Source organism: Lissotriton vulgaris, chromosome 2_1 (assembly GCF_964263255.1).
Source record: "Lissotriton vulgaris chromosome 2_1, aLisVul1.2, whole genome shotgun sequence".
NCBI lineage: Eukaryota > Metazoa > Chordata > Amphibia > Caudata > Salamandridae > Lissotriton > Lissotriton vulgaris.
The window spans coordinates 35,318,499-35,343,975 of NC_141687.1; the positions used below are offsets into that span (position 1 = coordinate 35,318,499).

The 25,477-nt window shown below is 47.4% G+C and overlaps 1 protein-coding gene across 3 annotated transcripts in view; it reads left to right on the plus strand.

Annotated features, from left to right (window-relative positions):
* The window catches only part of SPEG (striated muscle enriched protein kinase), a 1,422,155-nt gene that overhangs the window by 562,977 nt on the left and 833,701 nt on the right, over positions 1 to 25,477 (plus strand). For all 3 annotated transcript variants that reach the window (XM_086954403.1, XM_086954404.1, XM_086954405.1), the window contains one exon: positions 15,640 to 15,815. In XM_086954403.1, coding sequence (XP_086810529.1) covers positions 15,640 to 15,815 — 176 coding nt within the window. The remainder of the gene's footprint in view (positions 1 to 15,639; positions 15,816 to 25,477) is intronic.

Genomic DNA, 25,477 nt, shown 5'->3' on the forward strand with positions numbered 1-25,477 from the left:
TTTGCTACCGAGGCTCTATTGCTGCCGCTTTCTGTCCCGAAGGGAGACAGGAGATGGTACGCTCAGACAGGAGATGTGCACTTCGTACGAGTGCGCATCTCCTGTCCCCGGAGGCTGACAGCACGCCCTTTCAGTTTCCCTCCCCTGTCGGCTCCACGGAGCCAGCTTGTTATTACACTGTAGGACCAGCGTCAGCTCCCCTTGTCTGTGCTCCCCGGTGACTCATATTCCTTAGCTGCCTCTAAACAGTGTACTTTTACATTAACCATATTAGCTAATAGCAATATTAGCATCCCATATACAATATGTGCCATACAGAAAACAAGCAATGGCATAGCCAATAGGTCTCACCTTTGGGACCTATGTGTTTTTCCATGCAACAGTTGATGGTGTTGCACCAAGCATATTGTGCCGGATAACTAAACACTTATAAGGTCCCAAAGGCGAGACCTGTTGGCTATGCCAATGCTTGTTTCTACAATCCTGCCACTAACATTTGATAATTATTGTAAGAGAAAAGTGAGATCTGTCCTGGTGTGCACATATAGTGATGAGTGGCATAAATTTGTAATCTTTTCAAAAAATCAATGTGCACAGACAATCTGCGCAAGTACTAATTTAGTTGCTCCAAAATAATAAGCTAATCAAGAAAAAAATAGCAGGTTAAGTGTAAAGCTTGTGGGTATGCAAACGGAAAAGTGGGTATGTCGTCTGAGGTGAATGGCTAATGTGGGATCACAGCAGAATACCAACAAATATCCAAGTTCTTGACAAATTTCATAGGGTATGTGAAGCAACTATTATGGGGATATGCAAAAGTTAATATATTATGTTCTTTTTCTATTGCGATGTAATACATTTTGTATTTTATAAATGTTGTTCATTGTAAGTTTGTATTATCAATTTGCGAATTACTGTAGTACTGTTGCAGGTATTTAGTGCTTTAATCCACTAGGTGTGGTGCCAAAAAGCAGGTTCAAAGGAGGCCTGACAGCTGCTGCTTCCGCCAGTCACAGAATACCTTAAAACTCAACTCTGACAAAAAGTAAGATCCACTGACATCTGGGGGTCGATTACGATCCTGGAAAAAAAACGTCCATACGATTCGTATCCGGAGCCCTCTCCGTACGAATCGTAAACATGTCGTACGACCCGACGAGTATGATCCGGACAGGGGTATGAGGACACGATTCGAATGGTCCACATCAGGTAAGGGCGATTCTTACGGAAAGGCACACAAACACATACACACCGTACGGTCTGTACACCCCATGATCGCGGGGTACGGTGCGTACCCCTGCGATCATGGGGTGTATGCACCGTACCCCTGCGATGGCAGGGTGTTCGCACCGTACACCCAGAAAACATGAGATACGGTCCGTACACCCCATGATCGCAGGGGTAAGGTGTGTACACCCCATGATCGCAGGGGTACGCACCGTACCCCTGCGATCATTGGGTGTACACACCGTACCGGGGGGGCGTTCCGTACCTGTTTCGGGGCGAACTCTGCTTTCGCGGCTGTTTTCAGCTCCCGTAGAAAAAGGGTCGTACGGTGCGTACCTGACACGAATCGTACTTGCTGGGTCGGAAAAAATAGACGCGAACCGTACTGATGTGGCGTACAGTGGGTTCCGAGGGAGATTCGTACGGGGATTTGATTCGTACTGTCTCTGTATGATTCGTATGGAGTCCAGCTCCTGGTACGAATCGTACTTCATCGTACGTACAGGGAACGTTGCAGGGTACGATTGGTACGGGAACAACGCTCCGAACGGCTATTCGGAGCGGTTTTTCCCGAATTGGACTCGATCCCTTGGTCTATGAATTGGTGGCCTACACAGCTTGGATCACCACCCATCCGGTCAAGGAGTTTTATTTTAAAAAAAGTGGGACTTTAGTTAATTTGCTGTTGAAAGCACAAAATCGTTTCAGTCTGCTTCCATTATTTGAGGCTACTGGTCAAACAGTGTTAGTTTCTATTGGTTCCGGCTGGAAGACAGTGATACAAGCAATCAAACTAAAACGAAGCATCAGCATCCCATTTATGAGAAGGTGCTTTACAAAAACTTGCGTCATTCAGAGCATTCACACAAAGCCTAATGTATTTACAAACTGAATTGTTTTATTACTGTCCACCATGAAGCTTTTGCTTCTCTACAGCACAGCTAGCTGAAAGTGGCAATATAAAGAGTAAGTTAAGTGGTTCAGTATTCTGGTAACAAAGACATAGAATTAAAGGCCTTCTAGCTTAGCAGCCAAAATAAACCATTCTGTGTTCAGAAGGGAAGGGATTCAAGACCTGGCTCTTCCTTTGATTTTCATGCTCCCTCTGGTTTTAATTCAGTCTATTTACTAGACTGCTCTAGGACACTCAGGGGTAGCAGTGCATTTTCTTAAATTCATTAACATAACATGTTGGAACAGATAGTGTGTTTCATCAAAGGGGGGGAATATTTATGTAATCTACTTTTATTAGACAACGGGAGGGTGTCCTGAAGGCAGACTATACCAAGGCTTTGCAACCGGTGCATATTTTTTATCAACTTGTTTCATCAACTATTTGTGCAGAGAATTGGATGCATATTTAAATCAGCTTCATGTTTGCCCACAACGTACTACCTCACACTGCATGCATATCTAAATCAGCTTTGGTTTGCCCACTTGAAGCTGCTGTCCTAGCTGAAACAACAGAAGCAGGTCAAGTCTCTTTTCAAGAGCTTGTATTTTTATCCTGAAATGTCTCTCCCTAATAGAAGTGGAAGTTGTCTGGGTGAGTTGGGCTGGCTGATTCATCTGTGCACTGTCATGGCAACATTCTACCAAACGATTAATATCTAATCCTTGCAAGGGCACAGTGCTACTGTAGAATTGTTTCTATGGTTTAAATAAACTGTCAAACATCAATAATTCAGCTACTGCTGTCTTGTTAGCCATGGCACTTGTTTCTGGGATTTGTAGTTTCACCTTCAGGATTAAATGTAGGGCCTTAAACATTCAAACTGGCAAGGGGTAGTTGGATTCATAGCCAGGCTTTAATTAAAGGGTCACAAAAAATGAAACTCCTCTAAACAAAAATGTTAACAGAACCAGGAGGAACATTATCAATCAATCAAGAGTATTTGTAAAGCGCGTTACTCACCCGCTAGGGTCTCAAGGCGTTGGGGGGGGGTGAGGTGGGGGGCGGGGGCTGCTACTGCTCGAAAAGCCAGGTCTTGAGTTGCTTCCTGAAGGTGAGATGGTCCTGGGTGAGTCGTAGGTGGGTGGGGAGGATGTTCCAGGTCTTGGCCGCCAGGTAGGTGAAGGATCTTCCTCCGGTGGGCGTTCTGCGGATCCGTGGGACGGTGGCGAGGGCGAGGCTGGCGGAGCGGAGCTGGCGGGTTGGCGTGTACTACGTGAGGCGGTTGTTGAAGTATTTGGGGCCCAAGTCATGGAGAGCCTTGTGTGCGTGGGTGAGGAGTCTGAACGTGATCCTTTTGCTGACGGGGAGCCAGTGCAGGTCCCTCAGGTGGGCAGAGATGTGGCTGTGTCGGGGGATGTCCAAGACGAGTCGTGCTGAGGCGTTCTGGATGCGCTGGAGTCTTTTCTGTAGTTTGGCAGTGGTCCCAGCGTAGAGGGCGTTCCCGTAGTCCAGACGCCTGGTGACGAGGGCCTGGGTGACCGGTTTCCTGGTTCCAGTGGGGATCCAGCGGAAGATCTTACGGAGCATGCGGAGTGTGTTGAGCAGGAGGAGGTAACGGCGTTAACTTGCCTGGCCATCGTGAGGGAGGAGTCAAGGATGAAGCCCAGGTTGCGTGCGTGGTCCGTGGGCTTGGGTGGGGGGCCCAGAGCAGGGGGCCACCAGGAGTCGTCCCAAGAAGAGATGGATGGGCAGAGGATGAGGACTTCCATCTTGTCTGAGTTCAGTTTCAGACGGTTGAGCTTCATCCAGTCTGCGATGTCTTTCATTCCGTCCTGGAAGCTGGCTCTGGCGGAGGTGGGGTCGTTGGTGAGGCTGCGAAAGCGGTACATGGTCAAACCGATGGCAGGAAGTAGTCTGTGTGAGAGGCAGCAACATTACAGCATATACGGCTCCTATGGAGAGACCTCGCCATCCCCTCCACAGCGCCTTGAGACCCTAACGGGTGAGTAATCATGCATTACAAGAACTATAATTGATTGCGAGACCAGTGCTCATCACAATGACCTTTGCAGGATGACCACTACGGAACTTGGCAGGTATACAACGTCACTTCTAGATAGCAGCCATGAAATCTTAACCCACTGATTTTTAACGTATGTGCAGGATAACAAAAGAAACATGAAGAAACCCCAGCGAAGATGTAAAAAGCGAGGCCTCTCTAGATGCCTGGGCAGAATGCTCCATACATAGGCGGATAGACCAATGTAGTACGGCAAAAAATAGAACAGACACCCTCCAAATAATGACAAGGCCAGGGTCGGTCAAATGTGATGGCGACATCACTTTCAAACAGACACATTACTGGCATTGCAATTAATACAGTGTGGACAAAAAAGTTTTCCTTTCTGTGTGATTCACTATATCTAGACTCAAGACCTTATTATACAGTTTGGAATAGAACCTGAAGTATATACCTCAACACACAGATTTTAAAATATTTACCTCGATTTTTTTTTTTTAAACTGGCATTTAATGCCAAAGTGTCATGATTTTTTCATACATTCAATATAAAATTCACAGTATATTCAAAAGTTACCAAATTCTCACAATATACATAATATACATATCACAAAAACAAAATACAATTAAAAAGAGGTCCTTTTGTCGATTCGGTGTCTTATTTTGTAAACACCTTCCTCAGGACAGGTCAAATTTTTTAAAAAAAACATCAAATTTAAAAAGCATATATCTCTGGTTTTCCAAGTTATTCAAGTTATCCTTTGGAGTTGACCGGTAATAAACTTTTGGTCCTTCTTCCAGAGGTTCAACGGGACATCATCATTTATATCACATAGTGTTTTTCAAAATGCATTTTGACTATTTTGTCCAGTACTGGACAAAATAGTCAAGGAGGATTTAATCCCCCCTAGGAGCATCAGTACCCAAGACGATGCCCCTGCATTTTGAAAAAACACTATGTGATATAAATGATATATATATATACTTTGGCATTAAATGCCAGTTTAAAAAAAAATAAAATCGAGGTAAACATTTTAAAATCTGTGTGTTGAGGTATATACTTCAGGTTCTATTCAGATATAGTGAATCACACAGAAAGGAAAACTTTTTTGTCTACACTGTTTGTACTTCCCAGTCCTTTCTGGTACAAGCGAAACTCTCTCTTTTTGAAAAGATTGCAATTAATACGCCACCATCCCTGCCTTTCACAACCCGATTATTACTTTGTAATACGTGCCCCGTGTTCAAGTGAATGAGATAGCGTATCTTAGAGTGTTTAGAACAACCGACAATAATGGGGGGAATCTGGGCAATAATATCGAAGCTATTCTTCGTCAGTAACGATTTTGGTGCTTCTTTCCAAACATGACATTTCATTCCCCATCACACGAGCGCTGATACTAAGTCAAACTACTGCTTTACATGCCACAAAAGAATGTACAGTGAGTGGATATCAGTCGAAGCTGGCCAGCAAACAGAAGCCAGTGCGGCGCGTGCCCCAAGACCCCTGTCATGGCACCCGGAAGGATTTAAGGACGTGGCTGAAAACCTTGCCTGCGGTTTAGGAGCCTGGAGCAGAGAGTTATTGGCACGCAGCCGACCAAGCGAGAGCAGAGTGAGATTGTTCGCACTCAGCATCAGCAAAAGGCTAGTACATGGTATGAACTCTGATCAATTTAATGAACAATGACAATATCTTTAAAGCTGCGGCTCTCCTCGCGTTGAAATCACAATTGTAACGGAAATTAAGCTCCTCTATAGCACCGCGAGCTAAATGAAAGAGTAAATCGTGCTATAAACCACAAAGCTGGAGTTTGGCCGGCTCATGCTCGTCTCCTTCACACCAACGAAAACGGGACAAGCACCTGGGACTGAAGCATTTTTTTTCAGCAACAAGTCTTCTTTGATCGCCGGAACAACAACAAACAGAGCGTTACTTCGTACCTTTTAAGCATTATAGTGTTTCATCGTCGTATCTCCTCGCCCAAGTTAGTTAGGGGTTTCCTCTATTTTTATTACCAAGTAATACAAGCGCTGAAACACAAGAGCGGCCCCGAAAGTGAAACCGACTCCGGGTTAACAAGTGGGAGGCGTGAGGGGAGTGCGATTCCCTCACGGGAGCGAGCCTTGGGCACCATCGTTTGGAAATTAATTACAAACAGATGTTGCCAAAGCACACTCCCGCAAGGGAATGGCCAAACGTGCACGTGTTGCCATTGAAAGAAATGGAACACGTGCACGTTTTTGGGGACAAAAGCGGATCGATCACATGAGGTCCCCTCCTATGCAGTGCACGTGCACTGCATAGGACGAGACCTAAAAAATATAGGAAACACCTTATTGCACATTATCATGCAGGGTTTAAGGCTGTTTGTATCGCTGCTAACATATGCCTTATTTACGGTAATTCAGGGTTCCAGCTACCCTTAGCCATGGTAATACTGGCTCAATAGACAACACACCTTATAAGTATTTAAAACAAAAGTACGGTCATTCTACTTAAGGCTTCTTACAACAGTTAAATGTTGCTAAGTCTAGAGAGGAAATGCTTAAAGGTGTTTGCTTGCCACAAGGCATCTTCTCACTGCCAGTGCTGTGTCTTGCAGCTATTATAAAACGAAGCAATAGGATTAAGGGTGTCGCCCCCTTACATTGCTCCTTAATCGTGCACACTATGTAATGGATGCATGATCTAGAATATATGCAATAGTACACCCCAAACCTAATTGCTGTACGTGCGCAAAATTAGCCAGTGTAGTATGCTCTTGCTACACCGGGTAGCTTGCTTGATGTTTGCAGTTTTATATAGCATAGTGTAGTAAACAGCCTTACAAATAACTAATTTATTACACATGTACACATTCATACAAAAGACACATAGCCTTGTAGAAAGCACAACACATTATTTAATTTGCCCACAATGGCGCAATAATAGCCAACGCCATAAGACAAACATTGTCCACCAAATTACCGCTTAACAGCTCTAGTCATTATGTGACATCTTTTTCTATACAAAGGAGGCCTCTGTTGTGTTTTGTTCATATGTTTCGTTGTTCTAATGTGTTGCAAACAAGGCTACTGTGTCTCTGATTTGCTGCACAGGGTGCCATAATGTTGATGTGGCCGGAGGGTATGCAAACATTTATTAGCAATACCTAATACACATTAAACGGTATAAGGTTTAAAAGAAGGCTATTGTGTCTCTAATGTTCTGCGCGGTGCGCCATAATGTTGTTCTGGGAGGAGGGTATGCAGACATATGTTTGCATTACCTAAAACACGTAAAACGGTATAAAGCTGAGTTTTTAATATTTAAATACCTGCAACTGTTATCTATTGTACATATCAATTAGCCAATAAATGGCGCAATAGTAAGCCAACACCATGACCCAAACCTCACCCCCAAAATTACTGCTTGGCAGCTATAGTCATTACGCCACATTTTTTTTATCTATACAAAGGATGCCTCTGTTGTGTTTTGTCCCTATGTTTGGTTGTTTTCAATCTGTTGTAAATAAGGCTTCTATTGTCTGTTGTTCTGCGCAGTGTGCCATAATGTTCTTGTATAATAAATATATGCAGACCTTTTATTGCTTTACCTAATACACGTAAAACAGGATAAGGTTTTAAAAAAGGCTACTGTGTCCCTGATATTCTGCTTGACGAGTCATAATGTTGCTGTGGGAGGGTATGCAACATTTATTTGCGTTGCCTAAAACACATTAAACAGTATACGGTTTATTTTTTAATTTAAATACCTACAGCTGTTATCGATTACACATATCAATTAGCCCGTCAAAGGCGAGATAGTAATCCAGTGCCGGGATTCAAACCTTGTTTAAAGAAATACTGGCAAATCTCAGGCACCAGCTGGGGATAATCCTTTTAACATTGTAATAACACGTGTTCCCCTGTTCCGAACTGCAAAACTCGGGACATTGTATGTTTCACTCTGCCCCCTTGTACTAAAGCGAGAATCCCTCCTGAAGACTCTAGGGTCTTCGTTACCACTTACCAGTGACTCAGTAAAATCCCAACGATTCCCATTTCCCAGTAATTCGGAGGTGGGAAATTAGTGTGAACTACATAATTTGGGGGATGTGTGGAAATCAGTGTGTATGCCACAATTCCCTCATATTTTGCACGGGAGTTTTACAGCAGTCGAAGTCTTCGGTGACACACACACTCAATGCACAACTCCGATGGGCGCGTTGCAGGACCCAGGGGACCTTGATGACGTTTTTGAGGGCCTTGCTTCTTAAAAAGCTCTGGGGTTTTTCACTACCCTAGTTCTTCAGGGAGCTGATGCCCTTGACTCCCATACGGTTCGAGCACTACTGCCTGGCGGGAGACTCCACACCATTTCTGTAGAGTTACCGCTCTAGTTGTCTCACGTCGCGTGACGACGTGACGTGAGGCCGCGGCCATTTTGAATAGCCGCTTCGGTGCACGAATCAGTCGGGTGCCGGAGCTGTGTGATGCAACATGCTCGGCGCTCTGTGTGTTCTATATATTGAATAAATACTTTCTGCAACCACCTACAACAAGTCTCTGTCCTCTTGTATAACCTACATCTTTACAATGGCGGCGAGGAGTGCTTAAGCCTACTAGGACCCACGAGGTGGTACAGGCAGAGAAAAAAAAGGACCTCGACCATCCCCCCCCCCCCCCCCTGGCTCGGCGGCTGACCGATGTGCAGCACCACTGGAGAGCAGGAAGCATGCAGGGGAACACACAGAGCACGGCAGTAGCAGTGGAAACCAGCGGACAGCCATCAGACCACGATCTGAGGTACAGAGGCCACTACCACCCTCTGCGAAGGGATAAAGAAGCGACAAGGCAGCGCAGGAGCCAAATCTCACAGGAGCACCCAGCTGAACAGTAGCGCTGGCGAATCCAGGTGCCCTTGAGAGTGGTGAAGTGGGATACGATCGAACCCTGACACGTGAGGGTGAGGAGGACAGTGCACCAGGCGGCCCAAGACCCAGAACGCCGAACCAAACAGGCGAGCAACCATGTGCGCCCAATCATCCTCAGCGACGGCACCGGTCCCATTTGTACCCAAGCCAGGTGAGCCCCTTATGAAGTGGGAAGACTGGAAGGAATACATAACGAACTACATAGAAGTCCTGGAGGACGAGAATGAAGAGACTTTCACCCCCATCAGGAAAAGGATAATTTTGCTACACGATTTGGGCCCGGAGGGTATCAGAGTATTCAAAAACCTGGTACCCAAGGAGAGACAAGCAGGGGAAGACGATGTATATGCGCACGCCTTGGAAGAACTGGATGAACATTATCGACCGGCAGTGTGTGTGTCGATAGATCGTTATAATTTCCAACAGCGGAAGCAGGAGCAGGGTGAGTCCATCGACGAGTATGTGGCGGCATTGAAAAAGCTGGCGTCCACGTGCCAGTTTGGTGGGCTCCACGATGAATTCATCAGAGACCAAATAGTAATCCATACGACAATGAAGTCGTTCCAGGACAAGCTTTGGTCGGGTGGTGCCACCACGTTGAATGAAGCGATCGCAATGGTGAAAAAAAGCGGAGTTGGCACGACGATGCGCGGACGCAGCGAAAAGAGAAATGGCGGCGACACCCATGGTCAAAAGAATAGAGGATGAAGAGCCTTAGGGCGGGAACAGGAATGCAGGCCCGATCTACAAGGGACCCAACAAGTGGCAAGGAAAACCAGGACCGCCAGAGAGGCAGGTGAAAGGCGGTAAGACATCGTGTTACTGTTGTGGCAGTTGGGCCCACGAGGCAAACGATAAAAGGTGTCCAGCTTTCAGGGCCAAATGCATGTTCTGCAGAGTGATGGGACATTATGAAAAAGTGTGTCGAAGGAAAATGGCCCGCAACACAGTGAAATTTGTCGACGTAGACCAGGAGGAAGGGGAAGGAACATGCCACGTCGAAGAGGATGAAGTGTTGTGCATCGAGGAACAGGTACTGAGTGTAGGCCCCAGGAGATCGAATAAACCAGTGCTGGACATGTTGATAGGGGGTGTATCGATAAGCATCGTGGCGGACTCATGCTCACCATACGCGCTGATCCAGAGAACAGTATGGACAGAAAAGTTCATGCCCCAGCTAGGTCCACACCTGGAACCACCGGACATCAGACCGGTCACGTACCTGGGAGATCGCATCCCCATCGCAGGCTATCGATTACTAACATTCAAGTTCAGAGGGCGCAGTGCAGAGTGCAAACTATATGTGACGGAGAAAGGCCCATCGGTATTGGGTTGGATGGACCAAGGAGACTTGGGCATCAAGCTGGACCCTGGCGGTGCAGTGCAGGTGCTATTGACGGAACCTAAACCGTGGCCAGACATGGCGAAATGGAGAAGAGACTTTCCGAAAGTTTTCGGTGGAAGAGTCGGGAGACTAGAGAGGTTTGCGCATAAGATCATCCTCAATGCGGATGCCAAACCAGTGGCACATAAAGCAAGGAATGTACTGATAACTGTGAGGGAGGCGGTACAGAAGGAGCTGCACGACTTGGAAGGAAACGCAATTATTAAACCAATCACATGCGCGGAGTGGCTGGCCCCCCTGGTGGTGGTGATGAAACCGAACGGCAAGGTCCGGCTGTGCATGGACCTGCGCAAACTTAACAAGAACATAGTGGTGGAGAAGTTCCCGCAGCCCCGAATAGTGGAGATGCTGGCAAAGACCAAAGGGAAGAAAAGGTATTCCACCATAGACCTGACGTCGGGGTACCACCAGGTAGCGTTGCACCCGGAGAGCAGGAGGCTGACATTATTCATCACCCCCTTCGGATGCTACCAATTCTGTAGGATGCCCTTTAGTTTGGCATCGGCAGCGGCGGTCTTCCAAAAGCTGATGCACCGTCTCTTTAAGGACATGGAAGGGGTCCAGTACTTCCAAGATGACATCTTGGTCATGGGGAGTGACCAACAGGACCACGATGCGAAGTTGGCCAAAGTACTGAGGGTGCTGGAGGACAAGGGGCTGACTGCTGAGTGGGAGAAATGCCACCTAGGCATGACATCCATCACCTACCTGGGGCACGAAATCAGTGAACTAGGAATCACGCCCAAGAAGGGGAATGTAAGAGAGATATGCGATGCACCACCACCCGCTAGCAAGGAGGAAGTCAGGTCCTTCCTAGGAGTACTATAGCAAATTCATACAGCACTTTGCTTCCAAGACCCACCACATGCGGTTGTTGACCAGAGAGAAGACGTCATTTGATTGGACAGAAGAAACACAGAGGGAATTTGAAGACGTCAAGAGAGAGGTAACACAAGCCATACCCCTCCAAGGATATGACCCACAAGGGAATACGGTAGTGACAACTGATGCCACTGACAAAGGACTCGGCGCAGTCCTCATGCAAGACAGGGGTGGAGGAAAAATGGAGACCCTTAGTTTTGCGTCCAGGACCCTGACAGATACTGAAAAAAGTTCAGTGTCATCGAAAAGGAGATGCTAGCAGTGGTTTAGGCCATGGGGAGATTTCGCCAGTTCCTATGGGGGACAAGATTCCAACTAAGAACAGACCACAAGCCATTAGTACGGGTCCTTACATCTAGTGGGCATGCAAATTCCACCCCGAGGATAGCGAAAATGACTCTCATGCTACTGGAGTATCGGTATGACGTAATGTACATCCCGGGGAGCAGAAATAAAGTCGCTGACTATCTCAGCAGGGCAGCAGCTATGGAGCCAGCAGGAGGAGAAAAGGAAGAAGAAGATGAAATGGTGGCACTGATGGAAGATCCGGAGAAGGTGATAAGTAACCTAGAATGGAAGGACGCATACCAGACAGACAAGAACATCCAGGAGGTGAAGGGGTACATCACAGGAGGATGGCCGGAAAAGAGACACCTGAGCGGAGACATGAGGAAATATATTAAGAGGTGAGAGAAGAGCTCTCACTCGGGGACAAGGGAGTCTTTGTGTATCGAGGGGAAAAAGTAGTACCCCCAGAAGGTCTCATCCTTAGACTACTAACTATACTGCACGAAGGGCATCTAGGAATTGGGAAGACCAAGTTAGGAGCCAAACAAGGTTATTGGTGGCCTGGCATGGATATGCAAGGGAGTGTAACCAATGTATGCAGGCGGATAACACCATGACACCATTGAGGCCGTCCATAGGAAAGTTTGACACACCAAGGAACCCATGGGAAGAACTTTCCATCGACATATTGGGTCCCATCTTGGACGAGCAAGGAATCCCTAAGTATATATGCGCCCTGGTGGACAAATATTCCAAGTGGCCAGACATACATATCAATGAAGAAATGGACACGGACACTATATTAAACATTTCTCACAGCCACCTTCCTCAGAGAAGGTATTCCCAAATCCATATTAAGTGACAATGGACCACAATTTACTTCTGACAAATGGGTGAATTACATGGAGAGAAATTGAATCTGTTCTAAACACACTTCCATATACCATCCTGCAGGGAATGGACAAGTAGAACGCTTCGATAGGGTCCATCCAAGCAGTCATCATGATGGGGAAGGACTGGGAGAAGGAACTGTTGCACATGATCTGGGCGTATCGCATCACCCCCACGGGGACGGGGTACAGCCCTTTCCAGATTCTAAGAGGCAGAGACCCATTCACCAAGGATAATTTGGCGTGGAAGGAGAAGACGGTGACCAGCAAGTGGTCCCCAGCGGTTGTACAAGCTAATCTGGAAAGGGCCCAGAGGATATATTCGGAATACTACAATAAGAGAAGGAATGTAAAAGACTCGCAATTGGAAGAAGGAGAATGGGTAAGAGTCAAACTGGCCACACTTCAACGGAAAGGGGATAGTAAATACAGCAGACCTTTACAGGTCAAAGAGGTTCTTGGCCAAGCAGCCAGGCTGAGTAACGGCAACGTATGGTCCCAGGAGCGCATGGCTCGATGTAACAAAATTGTACAATGGGCTCCAGAGCCATGGAACCCGACGAGATGGGCCAACGGACTTTGGGAACTGATACGGACGCTCAAGAAGGAGAAATGAAAAACACAGAACCAGGGGTGAAGCAAGAAGACGGAGGCTCCCCAGGCGCCGGCAGGACGAGTTGGGAGGGAAGAGAACAGGTGGACAGAGAAAGATTGTTGGTCCACAAAAGCAAGGAGGAAGAGTCCCTGACCTAAGGAGGAGCTGAAGGAACCGCCACTCCGGTAAGGTGCACCAGGGGTGGACTATTGATAGTGAAGCCCTCCAGGTTCCGGGACTATGAGATGGGTGATGGACACTGAGGCCCCCATAGACTAAGTTACTGGTTTCTGGAAAAAAGGCGAGATATGTAGAGTTGCCGCTCTAGTTGTCTCACGTCGCGTGACGACGTGACATGAGGCGGCGGCCATTTTGAATAGCGTGCTTCGGAGCGTGAATCAGTCGGGTGCCGGAGCTGTGTGATGCAACACGCTTGGCGCTCTGTGTGTTCTATATATTGAATAAATACTTTCTGCAACCACCTACAACAAGTCTCTGTCCTCTTGTATAACCTACATCTTTACAATTTCCCTAATCTTTTCATAGTGTCCCACCTTCTCACGTCTCCTTTGCATCATTCACTGCTCTTAGTTTGTAAATGTGCTTTTAATATTTGTAATTGGCCACGTACTTCCAATTCAGCGCTTCTCTAAAAAACATATTTCTTTCTCTACAGCTCTGGGTTCAGCCTCCCCCTCCACACTGGATTCGACTCATTTTGCTAGTGTGTTATTTTCAGTTGTCTGTGCCAGACATTGCACTCATCTGTATACACTGTACTTTTAGGCCCCCAGTGGAAGTGGGCGCGATCCTGCCCCATGAAGGAAAACCTGTCACTACGAAATGTGCAAATAAAGTCAGAGCACAAAATACCTTTAGTTATTAGCTAACCCTAGGTACTCTGTCAGGTTCTGGAACACTTGGCCTGCTGTGTCTCCCAAAAATGTGTGGGATTCCCATTTTTACTGTTTTAAGGCCATCATTCTGTGGGAACTAAGTATAAAAAGCATTTGCAATGCAATAGGTCTCACATTTATACAAGTTTAAGCTATTGGCATTGAAAATAACAATGTCTTTTATTTATGCTTTAAAAACAAAAGAAAGGCATTGTTATTTGCAATGTCAATAGCTCAAACTTGCGTAAATACGAGACCTATTGCATTGCAAATACTTGCTCTGTGGGATGGATTTTACAGCTAGGTATCTTTGGGAGGCATGCGAGGTATGAGGACTTTGGTTTGCTTGGAGGTCATCACCAGGTGCACTTTAGTTTACCTTTGAAACCCTGCTGCAAAGTACTCTGGAGGGAGAGAACAGACCAGAGAAGAAAAATAGAATAGGCCTGCCTGCTTTTTGCTGGAAGAATTTACATCTGTCTTGTAGAGGACTGTGGAGAGGCTTTATCCAGCTTTACCATCCCCAGGAAAACTGTTCCAAGGCTATGGAAGATCGACTCCCGGTGACCATAAGGATGAAGAGTACCTGCTCCTATTCCTGCTGCTGTCATTTATTTTCCTTCCACAAACATACTTTTTCTTTGTATCACCAGGCACGCGTTATAATACGTCCTTTTGTCTATTTTGTACATTAAACAAGTAGACTTATTGTTTCTACTATTCTGTCCTAAAGCATGAACCTTTTTTAGCCAGTTGACCGTGCCAGAATCAAACGCATGATATTTTACCTAAAAATGCTAACTATTCAAAACCACAAATAGGATTAATTAATATAAAGGCTTTAGTGTTAGGGCAAGTAATGTAAGGAAGTAAAGTGAGCTAAAAACCCAACTTGCAGTTACTGACAACGATGCCTAAGTAAAGGTTTGCAACACATTTGCAAGTGTAACAATCCGTGGTTGCTACGATGCTCTCAGAATTTCCTTGACTGCAGACAGATACCGAAAAGTCTTCTGGAGAAATAGTAGTAATTTTATGCAGCATTCCGGCCATTTAAATTCAATGGGGCTGATAGCTGAAGTCACCAGCTCATCAGAATGATCATTTGTACAGTAATTCTTCTAAAAGCAGCTGGAGTCTCTGGGTGAAAGACTGGGGGATAAATTATTATAATAATTACCCAAATCCCCTGATACTATCTCATTTCTAAGGGGCCCTCGCGATCCCACTTGTAAGTGTCCAGTAAACATTCCTTCATAGAGCCATAGACCTCCTGGTATCAGTAAGTCCAGTAGTGACATTTTTAGGGAATCTGTGATTCTTTTTTTGAAAAAGCTGATGAAATTCGGATAATATAGCAGTCAACAGACTCCAAAATATATGCTACTCCAAAACTGCCATTTTCTGAAAATTATTTTATATGATGTGAAAGTGCTCATGGATCCAGCACATAGACAAGACAATGATTCGCATGATGGAAACAGCATTACAGTAGTTTTTTCTCCTTCACAACAATCCCATAGAACGCCTGAATAATAAATATAATATGATTGCCTTGTTTTCCACTGTTGGCCTTCCTTTCTCATCCTTGTCCTCTCTTCTTGGTATTTCTGTCTTTCCTAGGTTAAAGAACCGACAGCCTATAAAGTATGATTCAAGGCGTCATGTGATCGAGGAAGCCAGCGGGGCGTATACTCTCTGTATTAAGGCGGCAGAGAGGACAGACACCGGATTCTACACATGCAAAGCAATCAATGAATATGGCACAAAACAGTGTGAGGCCAAGCTAGATGTGCGAGGTAAGCATTTCTGAGCTAGGCCTAATACGTGGGATAAACATCTCTCTCTAAACCTGATCGACTGTATGAGGTAATAGGGTCATCAGAGTGAGGTGAACCTGAGGTAAGTAGCCCTGCATCTTAGAGGTGAGATGTGAACTGGTGTGTGTGTCTTACTTTTTGAGGTTATGAGATTAGCAGTCCTGAAGAGCCAAAGTGTGAGGGATGCTGCTCTCTTCTACATCTGAGATCTAGGATTAGTTGTCCTCAGCTAGACATCAAGTATGTTTTAAGGTGTACCAGGATAGAGACTTCAGTTGTGAGGTAACTAGCTCAGAGCTGCTGTGTCCTACGTCTGTCATGCAAGGTAACAAAGTAATCAGGTCTGACGTTGATATGACAAAAACAGCTATGAGTCAAGGCAAAGTTGTAAGCAAGTAATCTTGAAGATCTGAAATTGTTGTTAAGTAGTTTTGAGATAGGCCTGAGGTGCAAATTAAACAGATTTGCACTAACTGTAAAAAGGGGTTCAAAGACAACCAGTAACCAAAGACCCTTTTATGTTGCCCGGCGGTATCGCCTCTATGACCCACCAATATTAATCAATGAAGAAGCAGGCGCTGGAGACTGGAAGGCAGGAAACGAGGATTTTATTCTCTCCGGAGGAGAACACATCAATTCAGACAGCAAGTATCATCACGAGGTGCTCTACCCACATTTCTGAGACCTGGCCTCTTATACTAGGGTTTATGACCTTTATTGCACGTAACACATTCTTGCCACATTTTGATATTTGAAAGAACATCCTCGGAATCTCCCCTACAGGCCCGTTCCCACATACATTTACAGTTGAATTCCCCACCCCGGTCACAACAGGTGACGATTGTCACGCAGCAGGGCATTCCGCCGATTCACGGAATGCATGGGGTTGATCGGATCTCATAGGGTGGGGGCTTTGATCGGCTCGAGGGTCTTTTGATGGGGAGGGGAAGCTTCCTACTGTACAGGGTAATAAACAGTATCCGCAGGGCCAGGTGGTGGCCTGGGAATAAGGAAGACAAACGGGGACACAGGAAAAGGGGGTTTGCATCAAAAGGATCTGAGACCATGAAAGGAATGAAGGGAGGTGTCGCGCTGGGAACAGGATGGGATTCTGTGGCGGAGCTGCGCTGAAGAGGGGTTTATGACCCAAGGCATGAGAGAGCGGGGGTTGTCAACGTGCGGGGGGGGATGTTTGCGAGGTTAGGAGAGAGAGAGACGCGCTGGCTATCAGCGAGAGGCCGGGAGACCATGATGCTCAAAATGGCTGCTGTTTACGCGCACGAATGGGCTCGAAAGGGGCAAGATGGCGCCGATAATGTTGACGTTTGCAGTCTAATCTTTAACAGTCCTCCCTTTTCAACATATCTTAGCCAACTTGCTTACTCAATGTCAATCTTCATCAAATTCCTAACCTCGGCATCATACATTGCTCTCATATGTTCGTTCCCAAAGTCCACAGTCTTAGGGCAAATACAATTTACGCATAATGTACACAGAGGTGGCAGACATTGAATTCCTAAGCATAGACCGCATATTACAACTATAGGAATCAGGATAATGGCGAATAGCCTCCAGCCCCAGTTCTTAACGGTGCTCCAGAACCAACCACCAAGCGACCATTCTTCTTGTTCTTGGTGGACTTCCGAAGAGAGCCTATGAAGATGTTCGATGGCTTTGTACACTGAGGGTGAGTTGTCCAGTATGTACGTACAGCAGCTGGACCCAATAATGCGGCATGCTCCACCTCGATCCGCAAGAACCACATCCAGGACAAGGCGGTTCTGGAGGGTCACCAAGCGGACCGCTTGAAGTTCAGCGGTGTTGTTAGCAAGGATACCAGCCGTGATGTTCATTGTCGTCTCAACTGCTTGAGTCAGATGTCGGATGGCACGGCTGTTCGCCATCGGGCCCCAGAGGGGGACAAGTCCCTTCATAGCATCGAGGAACTGTGCTCCTGTTGAGTCGGTTTGTTCAATGTCTTTGGCTCGTTTTTGTCTGTGATGATTTGCTGGTGCCACATATGTCGGAGGAAGGATGAAGGAAATGAAACAAGTGCCCCCCCAGCCTTTGGGGAGCCAGGTGTAAGCCTTCGTGCCGCAGACGAAATACGTGTTTGGAGATGCCACAAAGGAAGGTGGGTCGGTGGAGTCCAGAGTTCTGGAAAACCGGCAAGCACTGTGGCCTACCAGTTGAGTCCCAAGCCCTTCCATGCACATGTGGCCGGTGACGTTGATGACTGACAGGGCCACAGTTAGAGTGGCAGCCGTTCGTTTTCGCAGGTAGGAGAAGGTGGTTCTGGTTGGATTATTGAACACTTGCATTTCGATTTGTTCTTTAGCCGGGATGTCCAAGTGGATTGTTTTGTTGGTGGTCTGTGGGCAGAAGTGTGTCTTTGTTCTGTTCCGCCAGACCCCGTGGTAGAAATGCGTTACGGTTTTGCTGGAGGTGGCATTGTCCTTAAAGCTTTCTTGCAGAAGCATCAGCCAAGCAAGACAGGAGCCGTGAACTGAGAAAGGTGATGGGATAAATGGTATCGAGTGTCCAGTGGCGTGGGGTAGCAACCAACAGATCCAGCAGTTGGTGGCATTGGTGGCGAGGTTGTGCTGGTGAAGTAGTTGTACGAAAGAGTTATTCCAAAATTCCTTTCGCCTCTCTCTGAGTTGGGGAGAGAGCGAAATCAGATAATGTTCCTTCATGGTGGTAGGCTGAGCAGTGGTCAGGAATGTTTCGTGAGCAGGTGCATTTTCTTCCACAATCCAGAGTGTGGTCATGAGGAGAAAGCAGAAAAGGATTGTGATGAAGAGCGCAATTGTCTTTGGACTGTGGAGTCCGTCTGCTTTTGGGTTTCTGTGGTGGGTATTTCCTGTTGCCTTCATCATCTTCTTATTTGGTGCTTCCATCATCTTCTTATCTGGCGCTTCCATCATCTTCAAGGTGCTCGGTAGCGGGCAGAACCACAGATTTTGTTTTGTTTCTCTCCGGGTAACCCTTGGTAGTGTTTAGGTCACCGTTCTGAGATTTAACTCAGTCCGTGGTCTACTTAGCCGAGGCTCCCTCCTTTCGACGCAGGAAATACCCTTCTCTCGATGGCACAGTGGGATCAGAGAATTTTGAAAGTTCAAGCGTTTCGGTATCAGGATAGCAGGTCAGTGATGGTCGGTCCTTGTTCAGGAGCTCTTCTTGGTTGTCGATGTTTTCGGTCGAGGTCAGGGTCGAGGAGACCTTCTTACAGTGGTGTGCATGCAGCCAGTTGCGTTTTCCCTCCACTCGAAGTGCTGTTCGGGTGGTGATGAGGACTTGCCAGGGGCCCGTCCACCGGGGTTCCAGACTCTTGGCGCGCTGAAAGTTCCGGATCAGGACGAAATCCCCAGGCTGGATGGTGTGTCCGGGACCCCTGGAAGTGTCAGGGATGGCATGCAGCACCTGTTGATGGATAACAGACAGTGTTTTAGTCAACTGGCATAAGTAATCAGACATTAGGACGTCCGGGACGTCATGAATGGAAGTTGGTTTCGGTGCAGACCAGACATTCATAGGCCGGCCGAACACAACCTCGTATGGTGTCAAGTGGTGTTTGGTAGGGGTGGAACGCATTGAGAGCAATGCCAGGGGGAGTGCGTCGGGCCATTTCAGTCCTGTGGTAGCCACTATTTTGGCCAATTTTAGTTTCAGTGTGGCGTTATGTCGTTCAACTAGTCCGGCAGATTGGGGGTGGAAGACTGCGTGGAACTTTTGTTTTACACCCAACCCCTTCAGAATGAGTTGGATAACTTCGGCTACGAAGTGGGGGCCATTGTCGCTCCACAAAATTCGACAAAGGCCGTAACGGGGGAAAAACTCCTTTAACAGTACTTTTGCTGTGACCATAGCAGTGTTGTCACGGGTTGGGTATGCTTCCACCCATTTGCTAAATGCGCATACCACAACAAGTACATATTTCAGGCCTTGACATCTGTCTAGTTGGATGTAGTCCATCTGCAGGACTTCAAACGGGTGATTTGGGACCCCAAACCCTCCCCGGGGTACTACAGTTCCTTTCCCGGGATTGTGTTGCAGGCATATCAAGCATTGTTGGACCAGACGCTTGGCGGACTCTGTGATCTTATCATTGTGCCAAACTCTGGAGACAAGCTCAATCATGGGGGCTGATCCTATGTGGGCAGGGGAGTGTGCCATAGTCAGTATGGGAATCAGATACGAGTCAGGTAGCATCCATTTGTTTGTGTCTTTTGTCCGCCAGCAGCCTTCGTCATCTTTCAATCCCACCCGTGTCCATTCAGTCAGTTCGTGTTGTGTGCTAGCCATTTGAATGTCTCTAATAGTGTCCCTAGCGTCGGACCATTTTTCTGCTTGTGACCTGGTCGCGTACATGCGTGTTGTCGTCCTATTTTCAACTGTCGTTCGGGCAGTGATGTCGGCTAGTGCATTTCCCTGTCCAATAATGTCTGTCACCCTTTTGTGTGCCTGGCATTTGATGACTGCAAGCTTTTTGGGGAGAAGGACGGCTTCGATCAAGGCGGAGACTAGATCCCCGTGCAAAATGGGGGTGCCGTGTGAGGTCAAGAATCCCCTCTCCCTCCAAAGAAGCCCAAAATGGTGAACCACCCCAAAGGCATACTGGCTGTCGGTGTAAATGTTTGCTGTGGTTCCTGCTGCTAGAATACAGGCCCGTGTCAGGGCAATCAGTTCCGCTGCCTGGGCAGATCGTTGCGCTATGCGGGCTGTCTCGACTACAGCTTGAGCTGTGGTGACTGCATAGGCAGCTGAAGTGGTGCCATCGGGGAGTTTGATGCAAGAACCGTCCACCCACAGCTCTCCGTCGGGGTCGGGAAAGGACGTGTCTCTGAGGTCAACCCTACTTCTGGTCTGTTCGTCTGTGAGGGTCACACAGTCGTGTACAGGGTGTACATTGGGATCGTTTTCTGGTAAGGGCAGCAGGGTTGCTGGGTTCAGTGTGGTGCATCTCTTCAGAGTGATGTGGGGTGCGAGCAGAGTCAGTTCGTATCCAGTCAGTCGTGCACTCGTCAGGTGTTGCGTTTTGGTTTGGTTTAGGAGGGTGTCAACTGCATGGGGTACCAGTACTGTGAGGGAATTCGAGAGCACGATCCCCTCACTCTGTCGGATAGAGATCGCAGCAGCAGCTACGGCTCGAAGGCAAGCAGGCAGGGCTCTGGCTACAGGATCAAGGGTGGCTGAGAAGTAAGCGCATGGTCGTTGCTTTGAGCCGATGGACTGGGTCAGGACAGATAAGGCGCACCCCTCCCTTTCGTGAGTGTAAAGGGAGAAGGGCTTTGTGTAATCGGGGGTACCCAACACAGGGGCCGAGCAAAGGGCATCTCGTAGTTGCATGAAGGAAGCCTGACACTCAGGGGTCCAAGGGAGTGGGAAAGGAATATCCTTAGCTAGCAGTGAAAGCAGTGGTTTTACTACGAGGCTAAAGTTGGGTAACCACTGTCGGCAGAAGGAGGTGAGGCCTAGTAGGGAGCGGACCTGTTTCTGGGTCCTAGGGATGGGGGTGTCGAGAATGGTTTGGATTCGGTCAGGAGTCAGTTTCCTTCCGTCTTTGGACAAAAGGTGGCCTAGGTAAGTGACCTGGGGTTGGCAGAATTGCAACTTCTTCTTAGAGACCTTGTGGCCATTTTCTGCAAGGAAGTGCAGGAGTTGAATGGTGGCTGTGACAGCTAGTGGAGTGGTGTCGGCTGCCAAGAGGATGTCATCGACATATTGCACTAACACCACTCCATCGGGTAACTGGACTTGATCCAGTTGTCTCTTGAGGGCTTGGCTGTAGATGCTAGGGCTTTCTGTGTAGCCCTGGGGTGCTCGGCAGAACCTATACGAGCGGGCTTTTAGGGTGAAACCGAAGAGATATCGGCTGTCTGGGTGGATGGGGATGGAAAAGAATGCGTTTTTGAGGTCAATGACAGTGAAGGTGGTGGCAGTGGAGGGAATCAAAGTCAGGATGGTGGTAATGTCCGAGACCACAGGGTACTGGGGTACCACCACTTTGTTGATCTCTCGAAGGTCAATGATGAAGCGGTATGCTTTCTCATCTCCTTCTCCCTGTTTCTTAATGATGGGCAAGATTGGGCTGTTGCAAACGTTGCTAACCACTTCCTCTACCACTCCTGCGTCTATCAGTGATTGGATGATTTCTACCAATGCCTTCTCGCCCTCGGGCGATATCCGGTATTGTGGAAGTTTCGGGAGTGTTGCATCTGGTCGAACAGTAATGTGCACTGGGTCAATCATCATGCGCCCTACATCCGAATCCGTTTTGGCCCACAGATACGGAGGCAGAGTGTCAAGCAGGGAAGTGTCAGCGTCGGTGATGGAAAACATGTGTCTGGGAGGGCAATGTCTAAGCAGAACAGGATTGTAGTAAAGGAAAACTCGGACTCCATCTTGGGAACATCTAATCGTTGCTTGGAAGTGTTTCAATAAGTCAAGTCCCATAATTGCGTCAGGGCTGTTGGAGGAAAGCAAAAACGTAGTGTCAGTGGTGTTGTTTTCTAAGTCAAAGAGGATCGGGGCGGACAAAGGGTTAGTGGAGGGCGTTCCATCGAAACCTGTCGATGTTATTAGTGAGCCAGACAAGGGTGCCCTTGGAATCAGTCGTTTAGATAATGCACTACGTGTTGCGCCAGTGTCTACCAGGAATGGTGACTTTGTACCCAAGACCTTAGCAGTGACATAAGGGCCTTGCTGGTCAACATGGAGCTCGACTGGATCCCTCCCTTGCCCTAGGCAGTCCTATGCAAAGTCATGAACATCATCGTAGTCAGATTGTTGGCATTGGTTTTGTCGGGGTCGATCAAAGGTGTTTGGCCTACTTGATCTATCATTAGTTGCGTTGTTTGGGGGCCCTCGCTGTGGTCCCCTATTTCTTGGGTCGCTTGCTGTATCTCTAGGATCTCTATTTCTGATGAGTTCCAAAAGAACTGGGCACTGGGATTTCCAGTGGCCCGTTCCTTTACAGAAAGCACACTGGTCCTCTCTAATGTCTGTACGTCCAATGTGGGGAGTCGAAGTACGGTCTTTGGGAGGTGCAGTTTTAGGGACGTTCATCTGATGGTTTCCCCGGTATTGGTCTCGTCCCAGAGTCACCCCTTGCAGTTGAGCCATCATCACCCTCTCTTTTAAATCTTTCTTCTTTCTCTCTGTTGTCCTATCGTTTTCGTTTTTCTGATGTTCATAATATTGGGCCATCTGGAGGATAGCCGTAGGTTTGGAGGCTGCCCAACTACTTTCGCTGGCCTGCAGTTTCTGCGAGACCTCCGGTGATAAACCCTTAACGTAATTCTGGACAAACAGATGGTGTCCGGTTGCAGTGGTCAGGTCCTGGCCGCTGTAATCGGAGAACACCGTTTCAAACCGGGAGAAGTATTCCGATACATCCTCCTGAGGTTTCTGGCGACAAGCCGTTACTATCGACCAGTCCACTTTCTTTTCTGGGATCAGGGTTTTTAATTTCTGTACGATTTTATCCGGGAGGTCTAAAATGGCTTTCAAAGGCTTTTGTCCGGGTTCTCGCTGTCTGTCTATGCCATCGAGTTGTGACCAGTTATGTCCAAACAGCTCAGAGTGGTCGACTTTCCGGATTTGTTTCCACACATCAGCTGGTAGACATAACCCGAAAAACAAGTCGATGTCAGCCAGAGTCATAATCGTCGATCCTAGGGCTGTACCCAACTCAGTATAGAAGGCAGTGGGATTTTTACGTAGGTCAGGCAGAGATTTCCGGAAGGTCAGAATCTCTTGCCGGTCCCATGGTTGGTAGACCCAATTGTACACTACCCGTCCCTTTGCGTCTTTGTTGTTTGCGTCATCGTGAGTCCCTTCACCTCGTGGAGGAACCCAGTAAGGGGCAGCCTCTCGTATCGGCATCATGGTGTTAGATCGTTCAGTCTGTGGTTCGGTTGCTATGGATGTTGTGGATTTGATTTTCGGCTTTTGTTCAGTGAGGTGGCGGAAAACCTCAAGCGTACGCGTAAGGAGGTCCGTCACATCACTCTCACTCTCATCCCCGATATCGACCTTCCGGTACAGAGTCGTTAGGCTCTGGGGACCCTTTTCTTGATACCGGTCCTCGTATGCGTTTAAGACGTGGTAACACAGTTGCACAGTAAAGTGTCGTCTGTGACTCCCTGTATAAGAATTAAACACATCCGTGACGGACTCTTCATCTTCCCTCTTCTCTACCAGTATCTTTGCTATCTTGTCGACCCCTGCTCGCTCATTTTTGTTTAGTCTATATGTTCTTGCAGGACCAACCCTTCGGGCCTCTGGGTCGCCCAACGTTGTCGTTTGCGTAGCATCTAATACAAGGAGTTCAGCCGGCACAGAGGCCATGGGGGCTGAAGCCGTGGTGCTACCCTCGCTTGTACCTGGGGGTAGTGGGTGCTGTGCTAAGGGTTGGGAAGGGGCATATGGAGGGGGCATGTGGATGATCGGAGGACCTAGCAGCAGATCATCGTTGGTTCGCTGTTTCGAGTGTAATTCAGGGTAGAGCGTGGAGGGTGTTCTAACCAGACACTGGCTTGACGTTTCTATTTCTAGCTTCTGTTTGGTATCCTCTCTTTCTTTTATCTCTTTTTCTAGTTTCTGAGCCGCTAGGTGGGCTGCTTTCCGCAGCTCTTTTCCCAACCTACTCTCAGTTCTCTTTTTACGTTGTTCGGCTTCTTTCCGCCACATGCCGAAGCTGTCAAGCATAGTGGGCGTCGTCTTGTTTTTACCAAGGGCTGTTTCTAGTGCGTTTATTTTATCGTCTTCAAAGGATCCTACCAGTGGCCACTGACTTTCTCGATCCTTTTTCGTATATTTATGCCACAGCTGGCTATAGGCTATAGCGATTAATCCATGCTTCATGAACATGTCCTTATTAGAGGTGCCTTCCAGCGGAGCCGGATGGTTCATCTCTAATAAGTGGTCCGGGCTAAACAGGCTACTAACCAGGGGGGAGAAGACAGGCATGACGGATCACAATGGGATAATAGTCAGCACTACCTATCTTATCACTGCCTGCAAAGACTAGACAGAATATTTCTATTCTACGTTGTTTGCAGGTAGTGAATACCTCATGAACCAATCTTGAGCAATCAATGTTAGGTCAAAAATAAAAAATCAATATGGTCAATGGGGAGAATAAGTAGGCTCGCAAAGGTCCGCGTCACCTACCCTTTCACTATCTGCAAAGAGGGGACCTAATCTTCCCTGTTTGCAGACAGAGAATCTCCAGAAAACAATCTATAACAGTTAATCAATGGGGGAGGGGCAATTGTTTAGCGGGGGAGAAAGATAGGTCCGACGGATGCGTGCCTATCCTTCGCGGTTTATAAAGGGAGAGCCTGTTGTTTCTCCGTTTGCAGACAGCGAATCTCCAAATAAATTAACAAAAAGTAATACTAGTATTTTCTCATCAATTATCAATCAATTTCAATTATCAATCACTTTCGAAATTCGTCGTGTTTACACGACCTTACCCGGACCGCATGGATAGTTTCTTGTCTTCCGAATCCAGCGCCCGATCGTCCTCTTCTCTTCGTAATCCACGTGGCACTCCTGATGGTTCCCAGTCAGGACCGCAGATCACTCGGGAGAGGTCTGTTCGGAACCGGTGAAGTTCGGATGATCGGCTGTCA